This window comes from Oncorhynchus mykiss, chromosome 7 (genome assembly GCF_013265735.2).
Source record: "Oncorhynchus mykiss isolate Arlee chromosome 7, USDA_OmykA_1.1, whole genome shotgun sequence".
Taxonomy (NCBI): domain Eukaryota; kingdom Metazoa; phylum Chordata; class Actinopteri; order Salmoniformes; family Salmonidae; genus Oncorhynchus; species Oncorhynchus mykiss.
In genome coordinates, this window is record NC_048571.1 from 68,558,359 (window position 1) to 68,575,896 (window position 17,538).

The 17,538-nt window shown below is 42.4% G+C and overlaps 1 protein-coding gene across 2 annotated transcripts in view; it reads left to right on the plus strand.

Moving 5' to 3' along the window:
* The first annotated feature begins 10,398 nt into the window (after positions 1-10,398).
* Positions 10,399-17,538, plus strand: part of LOC110528344 (receptor-type tyrosine-protein phosphatase gamma) — a 222,085-nt gene continuing 214,945 nt past the window's right edge. Inside the window, exon 1 of one of the 2 annotated variants that reach the window (XM_036983923.1) lies at positions 10,399-11,026. In XM_036983923.1, the coding sequence (XP_036839818.1) occupies positions 10,942-11,026 (85 nt within the window). In that variant the 5' untranslated portion in view covers positions 10,399-10,941. The remainder of the gene's footprint in view (positions 11,027-17,538) is intronic. The other variant, XM_036983922.1, reaches the window with a different exon arrangement.

Here is a 17,538-nt window from a genome sequence, read left to right on the forward strand (position 1 = left end):
TCTATAATTTCTTTGTTGCTGTACTGTATTGTAATGTGGTACAATAAAACATAACACAAAAGACAAATCAGCAGAATCTCTGGACAGTGAGAATTGGACACAAATGAGTGATACACACAGCATGAATATGAAAGAAGGGATCACTATCTGGACCCAGCAATGTTGTGATGGACAGCATCCTGCATCCAGAGTTCAGCATAACATTACACATGAGGTCCCATGTAGGCTAGGAGACATGATGGTCACTCATAGACCTGGAGCATGGAGCTGGGACACACGCACACACACACACGCACTCGCACACACGCATGCATGCACACACACAAAATATATATAAACAGGAATCTATTTGGAGAGCGTTAGGGGTAAAATATAGCCCTCAGGTGAATAATGCAAGGACTGAGAGAATCTAATAAATGATATATAGTCGTAGCCTGAATAAATGATATATAATAGATGAATGCAGTCATACATTATGTACCAACCGTCATGTGAAATCGTTCGAAAAAATAATAAAGACATGCAATACACACTACCATTCAAAAGTTTGGGGTCACTTAGAAGTGTTCTTGTTTTTGAAAGAAAAGTCCTCAACTTGGCAGCTTCATTAAATAGTACCCACAAAACACAGTCTCAATGTCAACAGTGAAGAGGCGACTCTGGGATGCTGGCCTTCTAGGCAGAGTTGCAAAGAAAAAGCCATATCTCAGACTGGCAAATAAAAATAAAAGATTAAGATGAGCAAAAGAACACAGGCACTGGACAGAGGAACTCTGGCATCTAGGAGTTGCCTCTTCACTGTTGACGTTGAGACTGGTGTTTTGCAGGTACTATTTAATGAAGCTGCCAGTTGAGGCATCTGTTACTCAAATGAAACACTCCAATGTACATGTCCTCTTGCTCAGTTGTGCACTGGGGCCTCCCGCTCCTCTTTCTATTCTGGTTAGAGACAATTTGCGCTGTTCTGTGAAGGGAGTAGTACACAGCGCTGTACGAGATCTTCAGTTTCTTAGCAATTTTTCACATGGAATAGCCTTCATTTCTGAGAACAAGAATAGACTGACGAGTTTCACAAGAAAGTTCTTTGTTTCTGGCCATTTTGAGCCTGTAATCGAACCAACAAATGCTTATGCTCCAGATACTCAACTAGTCTAAAAAAGGCAACAGTTTTCAGCTGTGCTAACATAATTTCAAACGGTTTTCTAATTGTCACGACTTCCGCCGAAGTTGGTGCCTCTCCTTGTTCGGGCAGCGTTCGACGTCACCGGCTTTTTAGTCTCCACCGATCTACATTTCTTTTTCCTTTTGTTTGGTCTTGATTGTAATGGTTTCCATTACATTATAATTTATTCCCTATTTAACCCTCTGGTTCCATCATGGTTTTGTGCGTGTTTATTGTTGTCAAGTTGTCTCGTTTATGTGCTCTGGAATTTTGTTCTCCTTAATGGATGATTGTTTATTGAGTAAAGTTACGATTATTACTCATCTCTGTGTCCTGCGCCTGACTCTGCCTTACCCACATCACCTAGACATTTGACAGAAACACGCACCTCTAATGGAGTCAGCAGGTGCACACAGCCCTCCTCTACCTGTGGAGGAGCACTTCCTGCAGCACGCGACTATGTTGCAAAGTCTCGGTACAGCCATGGATCGCGTGCTGCAAACCATGGAACGATGGGAGAGGGGGGGTTTTCCAGCAACCCCATCATCATCACCCCAGCTCCCACAACAACCCACACCGCTGTCCACCCCTCCTTCACCTGGATCCAGTGGGATTCGGCTCACGCTCCCGAGGGTAATTGATGGAATGGCTGCCGGGTGCCAGGGGTTCCTACTCCTGCTGGAGCTCTACCTGGCAACCGCTCACCTGACTCGTATGGGACACGATAGTGTGAACGCCCTCATCTCCTGTCTGACTGGTAAAGCACTTGAATGGGCAAACGTCATTTGAGGAAGGGGAGATAGTGACATTGGACAACTATGAGGATTTCCCCCGCCGCTTCCGGGCGGTTTTCGATCATGCACCTGAAGGGAGAGCTGTGGGGGAATGTTTGTATCATCTCAGACAGGGGATGAGGAGCACACAAGACTTCGCTCTGGACTTTTGAACTCTGGCCGCCGGCGCGGCATGGAATGAGTGGGCCCTGATCGACCACTATAGGTGTAGTCTACGCGAGGATATTCGTAGGGAGCTAGCCTGCAGGGACACCACCCTTACCTTTGACCAGCTGGTGGACTTCTCCATCCGGCTGGATAACCTGTTGGCCTCCCGTGGACGTCCGGATCGGGGTCCGTCAGTTCCATCCCCCAGCACCTCCGATCCGACGCCGATGGCGCCAGGAGGGGCTGCTATGAGAGGGACCGGATGGGGGGCCATTCCCTGCACCACCTGTGGCCGGAGAGGACACACTGCTGGTCGGTGCTGGGGAGGTTCCCCAGGGAGTTGAGGTAGCAAGCAGGGAACTGGTGGATCATCCCAGGTGAGTAGGCACTCGACTCACCCATAGCTCCCTGTTGCGCACATGTGTGTATGTATAAAATGTCCTGAGTTGTCCCCGCATTACCAGCATAAGGCGCTAGTAGATTCAGGCCCAGCTGGGAACTTTATTGACCGTTCATTTGCACTTAGATTAGGGATTCCTATTGTTCCTGTTGATGTGCCCTTCCCTGTACATGCCTTAGATAGTCGTCCTTTAGGGTCGGGCTGATTAGGGAGGTCAGAGCTCTACTACGTATGATAACGCAGGAGGGTCATGAGGAGAGAATTCTCCTGCTTTCCCTGTGGTGTTGGGGCTTCCCTGGTTGACCTATCATGACCCCGCTATTTCGTGGGAACAGGGGGCTCTTAAGGGATTGTCACGTCAGTGCTCAGGGAGGTGTGTAGGTGTTTCCATAGGTGCAACTATGGTGGAGAGTCCAAACCAGGTCTCCACCATGCACATCCCCCCTGAATATGCCGATTTGGCTCTCGCCTTCTGTAAGAAGAGGACGACTCTACTACCACCCCATCGACAGGGGGATTGTGCGATAAATCTCCTGGTAGGCGCAGCACTTCCCAGGAGTCAAGTGTATCCTCTGTCACAGGAGGAGACGGCGGCTATGGAAACATTTGTCTCCGAATCTCTGGGACAGGGATACATTGGGCCTTCCACTTCACCTGCCTCCTCGAGTTTCTATTTTGTGAAGAAGAAGTATTGAGTTTTATGCCCATGTATTGACTATCGAGGTATAAATCAGATCACAGTGAAGTACAGTTACCCGCTGCCTCTCATAGCCAGTGTGACAGAGTCATTGCACGGGGCGCGCTTCTTCACAAAATTGGATCTCAGGAGCACTTACAACCTGGTGCTTATCCGGGAGGGGGATGAGTGGAAGATGGCATTTAGTACCACCTCTGGGCACTATGAGTACCTCGTCATGTGGTACGGGTTGATGAATGCTCCATCAGTCTTCCAATCCTTTGTAGATGAGATTTTCAGGGACCTGCACGGGCAGGGTGTAGTGGTGTATATAGATGACATTCTAATATACTCCGCTACATGCGCCAAGCATGTGTCCCTGGTGCTTGGTCGACTGTTGGAGCATGACCTGTACATCAAGGCTGAGAAATGTCTGTTCTTCCAGCAGTCCTTCTCCTTCCTAGGATACCGCCTGTCCGAGACAGGGGTGGAAAAGGAAAATGACCACATTTCAGCCGTGCGTAATTGGCCCACTCCAACCACGGTAAAGGAGGTGCAGCGGTAAAGGAGGTGCAGCGGTTCTTAGGGTTTGCCAACTACTACCGGAGGTTTATCCGGGGCTTTGGTCAGGTAGCGGCTCCTATTACCTCTTTGCTAAAGGGCGGACTGGTGCGACTGCAGTGGGGCAGACAGGGCTTTTTGTCACCTGAAGGCTCTGTTTACCTTGGCTCCTGTACTGGCTCATCCTGATCCCTCTTTGGCATTTATAGTAGAGGTGGACGCGTCCGAGGCTGGGATAGGAGCTGTTCTCTCTCAGCGTCGGGTACGCCACCAAAGCTCCGCCCCTGTGCTTTCTTTCCGAAGAAGCTCAGCCCCGCGGAGTGAAACTATGATGTGGGGGATCGGGAGCTGTTGGTTGTTGTCAAGGCTCTGAAGGCGTGGAGGCATTGGCTTGAGGGGGCTAAACACCCTTTCCTCATTTGGACTGACCACCGCAATCTGGAGTCAAGTTGTCTCGTTTATGTGCTCTGGAATTTTGTTCTCCTTGATGGAAGATTGCTTATTGAGTAAAGTTACGATTATTACTCATCTCTGTGTCCTGCGCCTGACTCCGCCTTACCCACATCACCTAGACAATTGACACTAATGATCAATTAGCCTTTTAAAATGATCAACTTGGATTAGCTAACACAATGTGCCGTTGGAACACAGGAGTGATGGTTGCTGATATTGGGCCTCTGTACGCCTATGTAGATATTCCATAACAAATCTGTTGTTTCCAGCTACAATAGTTGTTTACAACATTTAACAATGTCTACACTGTATTTCTGATATATTTTATGTTATTTTAATGGACAAAAAATGTGATTTTCTTTCAAACTTTTGAACGGTAGTGTATATGGCTACAAGGTAGGTGAGAGAGAGAAAGAGAGAGCAGATTTCATAGATAAAAAATAAACTCCCCCAGCACTGATTTAAAAACTTGATCATTGGCACAAGGTCTCAAAATGTAGAGAAGAGGAAGCTGGCATAACCGCGGGGAGAGAAGAGAAAGAGACGAGAAGTCTACACACATTACATAAAACAAGGCTGGGATTCAAAGATCACAGAGGCTCTGTACAATTTGAGTGGCAGGGTTTGAATCAGGACGGTATGCACAATTGTATGTGGCATATTACTACACAAGGCAGCAACATCACAAACCACATCACAGGATCATGACCTGGACCACAAGCCAGTTCAGAGTCGCATTCTTAAATTGTGCCTCTGATCTTCGAGGTTCTAGCTGTGGTTCAGAATATCATCCCAGACACACGATTACATGGCTCTGGGTTAGTGGCTACAAGTTGTGCTGTGTTGTGTGGTGGTCCAATCAACCTGGATCAGTGTGAGAGGAGAGGAAGGCTGAGGAAGCCGTGTGTGAGGCAGGCTTTTATTGTCACGGCTTTCTTCCTGGGAAGGAGAGGCGGACCAAAACGCAGCGTGGTTATAGTTCATGGTTCTTTAATAAGAAAACTCAAACATGAACAAACTACAAAACAATAAACGTGAAAACCGTAACAGTCCTAACTGGTGCATAAAACACAGAGACAGGAAACAATCACCCACAAAATACCAAAAGAATATGGCTGCCTAAATATGGTTCCCAATCAGAGACAACAATAAACACCTGCCTCTGACTGAGAACCAATCTAGGCAACCATAGACTTACCTAGACAACTAAACTGAACACAACCCCATAAATCTACAAAAAACCCTAGACAAGAGGAAACACATAAATCACCCATATCACATCCTGGCCTAACCAAAATAATAAAGAAATCAAAGATAACTAAGGCCAGGGCGTGACATTTATAGGAGGGCATAGGAGGCAGACTGAGGGCTCTGGGTCATTGGCTACACATAGTGTTTTTTGTCAGTGTAGTGGTCTAACCTAGATGAGTGCGAGACGAGAGAATGGCCTGCGAGATAGACTAGGGAAGCTGTGTGAGAGGGGAAGCGGTCGTGGGCCTGCATCATTAGCTATAAGTGGTATTGTGTGATGGTACAGTGGAACTTGTAGGAATGTGAGAGGAGAGGAGGGCCATGTGAAAGAACCACAGGGCCTGAGAGGCAGAGTGAAGAAGCCATACAGTATGAGAGCCAAGGCACAGAGGCAGGCTTTTAATAGAGGAGGAGGCAGATGGCCCACATTGAAAGCAGAGGGCCCTTGTGATAGTCCTCGACAGCCCTGCTAAGAACAGGGAAATTAAATTAGGAATTTAGATTCCTCAAATTAAATGTCCTGCTGATTTCCACCTTTTCTGTCTCTGTAGATATGTCCCAAATGGCACCCTATTCCCTATGTAGTGCACTTATTTTTACCATGGTCCCCTATATTGACACAGGCTCTGTCTGTGGTGCTGTGGACCTGGGGTGTGTCACACTGTACCTCAGAGACCTCTCTGATCAATACACACACATACCTGATTTTAGTCAGGATGATAAATGCTTATAATGTATTCCATTTACAGCTCTGACAGTGGGAGTCTGGGAAAGGAAGGTACCATCACACTATGGGGTCTCCTGAGGGTCATATTCAATGGGTTATGGGTGGGAAGAAACACAGAAGCACCATTATGAAACACTACACTCTCTCTTCAAGATGTCACAGTATAGCAATATGACAAATGAGGTGTAATAGAATTACCTAGCATTCATCAATACATTCTCCCCAAGGAATTTGGTCTTGAGAACAGTGTGGACCATGTCAGGTAAGGACATCGCAGTATATAAATGAATTGATTTCACTGATTTTGGACTCCAAGATCCCAAATGGCATTACTATGCAAACTAGATGTCAAGACGTCAGAATAATACTAGCTCTGATGGAAACCGAACATATTCTGAACGTGATATCATTGTTCTAAATGTAGACATTTTAATAATGAGTGTACATCTGTGTAACCACCAGGAGGAATTATCCTGGCCTTATTATTGCCACCACTGCAGCCATAAGCTCATTATTTGACAATCAGCTAAATGACAAACACACAATGTCAAACAATGAATTAATTACAGATGCATAATAAACTAGAAACTAGCCCTACTATTACCAAACTATAACCCTTATTTTGTCACTTTGTAAAGATGGACATATCGTACAGTAAAGTGGTTTGACATTCCAGAGTTCTCCTGTAAACTCTGGAGATAAATGTGCACATTAACATAGCTCTGATGAGGCCTCTGTTTGAACAGTTTAGTTTAAGTTGAATGTATTTGCACCACAGAAAACAAGTGATAAATAACAATACAGATTAACATATATATATATATTTTTTAAACGGTGTGCAGGTGTGGTTGGTCAGCCCAAGGGCTTATAAGAAAACCACACCACAAAAAACTATATTCAATACATAAGTACACAAATAAAAAAGGTTTGTTAAAACAGATAACAAAACCTACTAATTATAAATGTATAAATGAATTGATCAGTAATCACCACCACAATTTAACCCGCATTCATAAAAAAGTGATTAAATTCACATGAAATAACATCAGGATCATTACAAGGTCTTATTTCCAACAATACATTGAGATGGGATCGGTGGCTTTTTCTTATTCAACAGTTGAGTGATGATTTTCCAAGTTGACTTTTATTATTTAAAATATATTTTGGGGGATATCTGAAGTAGGTGAGTAAATTTGTTCTTATACTTTTTTTTTAATTAGCAGAATTCGGGGTAGAGGGATTTGTGATAAAAAAAAACTAGTTGTGTTAAAAGTTTAACGGAGGATTTTTTGAGACCAGTTGTAAACCAAGGTTTCCAGAACCCTTCTGCTGCTCTCTTACATGATTTAACTAAGGGAAGTAGTGGTAGTGGTGAAATACAGAATTGAAAGATGTGAGAAAAGTCTGGTAAGCAGACGCCACATCGGCCTGATTATGAACATTTTCCCATGAAACATCAATCAATAACTACTTTTGTTAAATATTCTACATTTAATGCTACTAATCATTCCCATCTGTTCATTCCCAGCTGCCAAAGAGAAGTGGAAAGTGGTCAGAAATGTCAGTTATATAGTATACCTATATTTGTAACGGTTTTCTTCCTCTGAAGGAGAGGAGGACCAAAATGCAGCGTGGTTAGTGTTCAACATCTTTCATAATGACGATAAACGAGAACACTACAAAATCCAAAACAATAAATGTGAAAACCGAAACAGTCCTATCTGGTGCAATGACACAAAGACAGAAGACAATCACCCACAAAATACCCAAAGATCATGGCTGCCTAAATATGGTTCCCAATCAGAAACAATGACAGACAGCCTCTAATTGGGAACCATATTTAGGCAGCCATATTCTGTGGGTATTTTGTGGGTGGTTGTCTTCTGTCTTTGTGTCATTGCACCAGATGGGACTGTTTCGGTTTTCACATTTGTTGTTTTGTATTTTGTAGTGTTTTCGGTTATCGTCTATATTAAACATGTTGAACACTAACCACAATGCATTTTGGTCCTCCTCTCCTTCAACGGAAGAAAACCGTTACAATATTAGCCAACATAATTCAAAGAATGTATACAAATATTATCAATAAGGGTAGCAGATGAACTGGTAACTCTTGTGGGCTTAGCTGAATACATATAGCTGGAGTATAAACTATTCAAAAAGTCAGATGTCAGTGTGGTTCTCACTTTTAAATCAGTTTATGTTGTAATCCCCCAATATAAAACATGTTATCTTCAACATTAATAAAATCCGAGGTTGATGCAAGGATTTCAATTAAACTACCATTGTCAGAATCGGGTGGCCAATAGATGCATCCAATTACCACTTTTTTACCACCAAAAAATGAACAGGAGGACATTTCTATGAAAAAAGATTCAACATCAATGTTATCAGATGTAAGTGCAAGGTCCTCTCTTACAAAGAATTGAAAATATTTATCAACAAAAATCGACACTCCTCCCACTCTTGATGTTCAACAGTGGTGAACAGCATTATAATGAGACGTCTCTTCAGCCAACCATGTTTCTGAAAGGGCAACAATGGAAAATTCATGACTGAGAGAATACAGATAGCGAACAAGGTGGTTATGATTTTTAGGAAGACTGTGAACGTTTAACAGTTGTATCTGACTGTTTAAAAACAGTTTGAGTCTTATCACTTTCGTCTGTGTGACAATGGAAGTCAATGGAAGTAGATAAAATGTACTGACATAATATTTGCAAAAGGTTTCATAAACTTTTTGAATGGCATGTTTTGGCATGTTTTGTTGTGGTATTTTCTGCTCGTCCTTGCAGAATACGATCATCATTATGTTTATCATAATAATAAGTATTTACAGAATAATCCATTCCAATGACAGTTGCTTTAGTTTGTATTTATTATCCCTCTAGTGGGCAAAGTTTGAAAATAGTCCAGCAGACCTACATTTTGTCAGGGTCCCTGCAATTCGAGATCCTTGAGACGTCCCTATCCCATAGAAGTTTAAATGTAACATGGTTAAAAGACGCTGCATGGTCAATCTGTCCTCTGCATTGGCTGTGCAGCACTTACGGTGATATAGCCTCTGCAGAAGTCAGGGCATTCGTACTTCTTGCGCTTCACGAAGCAGCGCAGAGCTGTTGAGCTGAGCTGGTGTGAAGGAAGTTGTCAAGGAAGTGAGTTTGTGTTTATACAGGACCTCATGCCCTCACCTACTGTCAACCAATCATGTCAATGCGGAGCTTTACGGAGCCCTCCGCATTGTTAGAGACAATTTATGCTTGATGTGGTCAAAGAGGTCAAAGAGTCGGTATGGAGAGTATGACGCAGTTACATGGCATGCAGAGGCCAAATTGAGCTCCTCTGTATTTTGTAACAATGCAGAGGTCTCCTAATAGCTCTGAATTTACATGATTGGTTGATGGTAGGTGTGTGTGTGTGTGTGTGTGGGGGGGGGGGGGGGGGGGGGGGGGGGGTCCTGCATAAACACAAACCGACTTCCTTGACAACTTCCTTCACAACAGCTCTGCTCAACAGCTCGCAAGGCAAGAACTATGAATGCCCAGATTTCTGCAGAGGCCATATCTATGGGTTTAATATCATGCCAAATGTATTGTGAACACACAGCATGCATGTTGTATTCGTGTATCATGATCTGTACAAATAAGTACGAATCCATAAATGTCAATCACCAATCCATAAATGTAAATCACCAATCCATAAATGTAAATCACCAATCCACAAATGTAAATCACCAATCCACAAATGTAAATCACTTTTCACAAATGTAAACCACTTTACACAAATGCAAATCACCATCCACAAATGCAATTCACTATCCACAAACACCTTTTGATTTGTATTTGTAAATGGATATATTCCTTTCTAATTTTTTATAACTGCAAATATGTAGGTAATTTCCAAGGGCCTTAAGTAAAATGACTGCCATAAATGTTTGCACATAGGAGAGATAATGCGCAAACATGACAGATATGGCAAACCTGCTACTCCACATTTGTAGGCGTTAAAGTAAACCAGATTTTTGACAGGGATTTGACGAGAAGAAAAAGACACGAGTAGACAGCACTTTGTAGTCGTAGAAAAAAAGTTATCACGCGTAGAAAACAATTTGTAGTTGTAGAAAAATAGTTATCACCAGTAGAAAGCGACTTGTATAAAAATAAGAACTTGATACAATGTTTTAGTGTTGCTGTAGGTTTATTAGAATTCCAAAAGACGGCGCTAGGATCCAGCGTCCCGAGCTCTGATTTTCCCTCCCGACCGTGCAGCTCGATCTATTCTAAACGGTCCGCCAGAACCCTCACACGCATGCCGCTACTTCCTGGATGGAAGAATGGAACGCTTCCAACGCTGCCCTTGCCTTTGCAACATTCTCTCTACAATCAATCTAAGTGACCGCGCGAGTCACCGCTGAAAGGACGAACACATACAATCAGTATTAATCGAACACTTTCTCTTCAAGTTTACGAAATTGAGTCGGACTCGTTTACTTTTCCTCTAGGATTGACTTTTTCGTGAAAAGAAAGCCTGTCTGCATGTGGCGGACTATCACAACTATTTATCTGCGGTCCGCATCCATATATATTCTTCGAAACATATGCTGAATTTGTTTCAATTGAATTACTATCAAACTAAACTCAATTTGGGGTTGCAGTTGTTTTCAAATCCTATGTGGTTTACGTGTGTTTTCTGCATTCAAGTTTATGTAATTTTGTAGACCTCAAACTTTGTCACCCGTTGCCTTCTGTTGCTCTCGATGACTATTCTGACATGCGGCGAATACTGGAATCTAGCCACTGGTGGACCTTATCCTTCATGTTTTCAGCGTTGGCCATGTTTACCCACTGCTATCCTGGTAAGTCGTTGCATGGTTTGCAATATTGTATTATATTTGACAATGTTCATTGCAGTGTGTGTCATGCATATGTAGGAAACAATGTTCTGATATGTGTCATGTAGTCAAGGGAAATAACATTGCCAATGTTATGTTACCCCAATCACGAAAAGATAACAGGACGAGAAGACTTGCTGCTATAGCTACTGCCGCACGCATGGAAGAGATGACATTCATCCTACATACATAATGCGACTGAAATGGGCTACTCCTGTCAGCAATTCAACAGAATTAAAATTACATGACCTCGAATGGAGAAGAATGAGTCTATGCGTACATCATGTTTAACCTGTTGTAACCACAGATGGGGAATATTACGCTATAAAATGTTCTAATGGTTTCAGTAAACCACCCGAGAAGATTTTGCGCGATTTTTAGCTCATACAGAAGGTGACAGGGCGTCAGTGTCTGTCCGGTACTTTAGCAGGTCTGATCGATGCACACATAGAGTATGTAGTGATGTAACAGTGGGACTGGAACCTGGCCGGTGTCCAGAGAACGAATCGAGGGATCACGTCTCCTAAATTCCTTCGCTCCCGCGCATGGCCGTCCAGAGCCGAGGTTTTAATGCACCATCAAAGCCTACGACTTTGATAGGCTAGGCTATAATTCTGAGTGCAAAACATAAACAATGGCATGTTTGAGTGCATATAGCCTTTAAGTACACACACACTTAATGGAGCAGTTCAGTCCTTTACTCGTGTGAATGGTGAATAGGATGACACAGCCTAGATAATACTAGGCATTCAGAGAAATACAAAATTACCTACTGATGGTGTCCATATAATTCAGCACTAAAGGCTAACATTGGTTGTTGAGTACAGACGTCTCAACTTGAGAATATGGTTGCAAACCAAGGGGATGCATTCATGCCATTACATTGCTGCAATGTGTGGTTTCTAGATTAAGCAGTGTATCATAGTTGATGACCTTGATGGAAAGTTACAAACGCCCCTTGTGAACTTTAAATAAAACATGCATGTCATCTTATTACAGCCTCATAGCTACATTGTTATAACATGGACTTGTGTTTTCACCTGTTGTCTGCACAGCTGCACTCTAAGTTCAACTTTGCTATTCTTTGCTCCCACCTCCTCAGTATAAGAGGCTGAACAAGTCACATATTGAGATTCAGTCATCAATCATGTAATAGTTTCCCAATGTGATTGTAGTGTTGGTCCCATAGGAGCTTTTCAGGCCGAGGGGTGAGAGATGAAGAGGTGAGGGATGAGAGAGAGAACAGTAATAACATATTCTAGGGCAAAATCAGGGAGGGGCCCAGCCACTGGACAGACTAATGATACTTGCCATGGATGTGCATATCTTAAAAAACATTACTCAAGATTCACACAGAAGAGTTACATGGTTTCAGTTTCCATAAGTTGTGTCCAGTCTGTCACAGGTCCTATTCAGCAGGTCACTCACAGCCACATAGAACTGAAGTTCAACCATCCAGAATATTTATCTGTCAAGATGATCACCATATCCCCCTGGTCACATCTGGTTTGCACCGTCTGCATCCCATCACCTGTCCAATCAGCACCCAAGCTACAGAGATGAGGAAGAAAAGCAGGAGGATTATGGTACTGTCTGAGACACATTCAGATTAGATCCCGTATTCATAAAGTGTCTCAGAGTGTGAGTCCTCAACCCCCTGTCCATATAATCTTATTTATGATGATCTAAAAGGCCAAACAGATTCTAGATCATTCAGGACTCCTACTCTGAGACACTTTATGCAGGTCCAGACCTCCAGAGAGAGAGGAGAGCCATACTCTAGCCAGGAGGATATGCTCTGCGTTCCATCCACTCTCCTCCTTAAACTTCATTAGAACAGTGATGAATGTCCAGGCAAGGCACTCTTACTAAAGGACTAATACTGCTGCACTCAAGGACTCAGACATATCAATGACTGTCCTCTGTCTCCACCCCCTTCTCCATCAATCTCTCCCTGATGTGAGCTATCAAGTTAGCTGAATTTACGGCTGAAGAGTCGGTAGCTACTGCTCTGGGTGGGTAGAGGGCAGTATGGAGAATTGAAAGGGTAATTCTCTGGCTGTGTTTTTTCTGATATACATCCTGCCCTTTCTCTGCCTCCTCATGGTGTCTTTTGACTGTGATTTTAATGTGCTATTGTTGCTGTTATTCAGTCAATGTAGATGGTCTTTGGCATTTAAAGACCTAGTCCCCATAAAATGTTTGTCCTGTTATTGTGGGAATATCCCTAATGGATGGGTAATGTTAATGTGTTCATTTTCAATATGTCTGAGCTGTATAGTACATAATGTGTTGTTGTGATGGAATGCTATGAGGAGATGGTTCACAGCACTTCCAAGTTCAAACAGTCTCAGAAAGAGGCACGTTCTTGTCACTGATGATGTTTACTCTTTTACTACTGTAGGCTATTGTCTTTCTCTGCAAGACCCTCTCAACATTTTCTAACACAGTAACCCCTCTATTGATTTGGTTTGATAGATATACTCTTTCACTATATTATTAGAGCAAAGCTGAAACCAAGCTACAGTATTTCATCCCATGTTTAAACAAAGCAGTGTTCATGTCTGAAGTCCTTCACTGGTTACACAGCACCTTCACCTCCCCTCACATCAAACAATGGAGTGATTGAAGCATTTTGCTACAATCGCAATACCATGTGTATGTGACAAATAACATTTGATTTGATTTGAAGCATAATGGAGGATTTGGTACTCTTGGTAATCCAAGCTGTTCTCTGTATAGATGAGGGAGCAAAAAGTATGTTTTTTAAAATACTGACAAATAGAAATCAAGGTGCCAGTCACATAGGAGTACAGTACATACAAGCCCTGTCTTAAATGCATGTCTGAAGTGAAAAAGGCACATCTTATATTTTGGTATTTGGCAAGGTTACTACTGTTTTGCCTCTGTTGATTTGATCGACCCTATGCTGTCCTTAGATGCAACAGTCTCTTGATGTTGGCAGTGTTTAGAAGGTTCCAGAGTCTTTTTGATATGGCCCAGCTCTGCTGAGAGAGTTAAGCACAGTGAAAGGTCTTTCTGCTAATGGAAATCTCAACACAGAATCTGTTTCCCACTTGTTTAAAGGAGGCTAGAGTAAAATGGAGGGTTGTTGATTTATTTTGACTTGGAAGGGTTGGGTTTTCCAAGGACATGATTCTCCTCTGTTTTGGAATTCTGTTTGTGTTCTATTGTTATATGTTTCCGTGACATGAGAGTTTCTTATGTAAGTGATATTTAAGGAGACTTAAATTCAATGTGTGCTTTATATAGTATACATCAAATTAACCTGATATTGTGTATGCGTGTCTTAGCTGTGTCTAAGACATTGTGAAGTGTTTGCGTGTGTGTGCACAGCTGTGTGTCTGCATGTGCTCTCCATCCTATGATTGTGTGTGTATGTTTGTTTTCCATACTATTAGTTGATGACAGGGAAAGGCTGAACCTGTACAGAGTGTTGTGATGTGGCAGTCTGACAGACTGATTGCTAAGACGGCAAAACAGCCATACACACACACACACACACACACACAATACCTTGAAGCTGCAATCCTTAATGGTGAAACTGCCACGTTTGATAATACAACAACTAAGAAGTTACTGCAAACAATGAACACCGTTTTTTCCCCCGTTAGACATCATTGCACAAGTGATCGAACAGCACAATATGTACTGCATTGTTTTTTACCATGCTGCGTGCTCCTCGGCAACAAAAACAATAACAATGGTGGTGGTGCGGCCAGTGGCGCAGATCCTTCGTGGATCTCGGCTTTAAGGAGCTCTTGTAAACAGCCTACAGACATTCTTTGTTTAATGCAATACTGTGTATTTCGTTCTTTGTAGTGTCTGCTTCCCTCATGCCTAATGAGGCCTAAGCTCTGTTGTGTTTGAGTGGCTGCCAATATAATGAAATCAGAAAGGGATCGTTCTTCCTCCCCATCACGTCTCTGCCTCTCTCTCCTCTCCAATCCCTGACCTGCATATTGAGAGGTAGTAAATCATTTAACTGAAAGCCAAAGGGATCGATAAAACAAAGGCATTAAAAGTAATTGGACACATCGATCGAAATGCACATTTTTCTATCGGAGATCAGTTGGTCATTCTTTCATGTCTCTTCCATGCCGAAACAGAAACACAGTTCACCATACTTTATCAGTAGGAACCTCAAAAGAGATGTAACCAAGCTTTCCGTCTTTGGAATCAAAATTGTGGTCTGGTGATTTATGCTAGCTATTGTTGTGTTTCCTCCAGAAGAATGGATTTTCCAAAGACTGGCTTTGAAGGTTAGTGACACCATGACTCACCTTGTGGAAAGCAAGTCTTTTCAGGAATACCACAGTCCTCTTATTAACCATTCCAAATAGTTTGTCTTGCCTTAGCAAACTCTTCTCTTCTCTGTGGAGCCAGATGGTAACCCCTGAACTGGACACGTGGAAAGCCCTGCCTACTCTGTCTGTTTTGATTTGAATAAAAATAAATATTACCAAGGCAACAGCAGACCTAGAATTGCTCAAAGTATATGCTACTCGTTAATTTTCTAAATTTGACTATGCAGTGTACATGTATTAACCGTAAAACACATGGAGGAATTAAAGATTCTGTTCAACATGAGGTTATGGCACTCAACCACACTGTCACCTGAGGGTATGTACAGTAGGCCTATCTTTCACAGAATGATGCAATATGGGAGTTGGAATGAAGTGTAGAATTATCTTGCTGAAAGCTACGAACAATGGAGTACACAGTTGAGTAGTTAAGTGCATTCCTCCCCAACACAATTTGTGAGTGTTGCTTGAGGGACAGGTGTAATGAAATGAACATCTTAGCCTGAGACCTCAAGCCTGGCATGTCTCTGACTGTAAACACACACCACAGCAAACAAACTGAGTTGATTTCTGTTGATTTGATATCCTTGTTTTCCTAGTAGAAGGCCTCTACAGTTGAAGTCGGAAGTTTACATACACTTAGGTTGGAGTTATTAAAACTTGTTTTTCAACCACTCCACAAATTTCTTGTTAACAAACTATAGTTTTGGCAAGTCGGTTAGGACATCTACTTTGTGCATGACACGTGTTTGTAGGGAAAAGGGGGAGGCTTGCAAGCCGAAGAACACCATCCCAACCGTGAAGCACGAGGGTGGCAGCATCATGTTGTGGGGGTGCATTGCTGCAGGAGGGACTGGTGCACATCACAAAATAGATCACATCATGAGGAAAGGAAAATTATGTGGATATATTGAAGCAACATCTCAAGACATCAGTCAGGAAGTTAAAGCTTGGTCACATATGGGTCTTCCAAACTGACAATGACACCAAGCATACTTCCAAAGTTGTGGCAAAATGCCTTAAGGACAACAAAGTGGCCATCACAAAGCCCTGACGGTAATCCTATAGAAAATTTGTGGGCAGAACTGAAAAAGCGTGTGGGAGCAAGGAGGCCTACAAACCTGACTCTGTTACACCATCTCTGTCAGGAAGAAGGTGCCAAAATTCACCCAACTTATTGTGGGAAGCTTTTGGAAGGCTACCCAAAATGTTTGACCCAAGTTTAAATGTTTGACCCACATTTTAAAGGCAATGCTACCAAATACTAATTGAGTGTATGTAAACTTCTGACCCACTGGGAATGTGATGAATGAAATAAAAGCTGAAATAAATAATTCTCTCTGCTATTATTCTGACATTTCATATTTTTAAAATAAAGTGGTCATCCTAACTGACCTAAGACAGGGAATTTTTTACTAGGATTAAATGTCAGTTTCAATTTATTTGGCTAAATTGTATGTAAACTTCCAACTTCAACTGTAGATCAGCAAGCAAAGCTTCTCACTCCGACAGTGCAGCCGCTCTTAGTCCTAGTGAATAGCCTCCTCATTAAATCCTAGCAGTGATGTTTGTTTTTACCACTTTAGAAAGATCCAGTGCAGCTATTTTTATCTCAATATCAAATCATTTCTGGGTAACAATTACGTACCTTACTGTGATTGTTTTCAATTAAAATGGTCAAAAAGAAACAAAAATTGCTTCTTTGCAAAAAGCAATTTCTCAAGCAATAATTATGTCAGAGTGGGGAGGGTAAAACTGAAAAGTAGCTATTATTGGCAGAGAGGTTTGGAAGTCTATTAACAAATGTGCCGCCTAGTGATAGCACCAAGCAGGTCAAAACTCCATCCCACCAAAACAGACTGAAATTTCAGGCAGCCTTTTTAAAAATAAACATTATCATAATGTACTTTGAGACATGCGGCCTGCTGTACTTCCAAGGCCGAGAGACCCTACGTTGGACGTGTATTATTTGTCACATGCTTCGTAAACAACAGGTGTAGACTAACAGTAAAATGCTTACTTACAGGACCTTTTCCAGTTATGCAGAGTTAAAGATGGAAATTATGGTGGAGACATTATGTACAAAGAAAGTTAAGATTAGCGTAGAAAAACCCTCACACAAAATAGCAGAATTGGTCAGGAGCCCTTAAA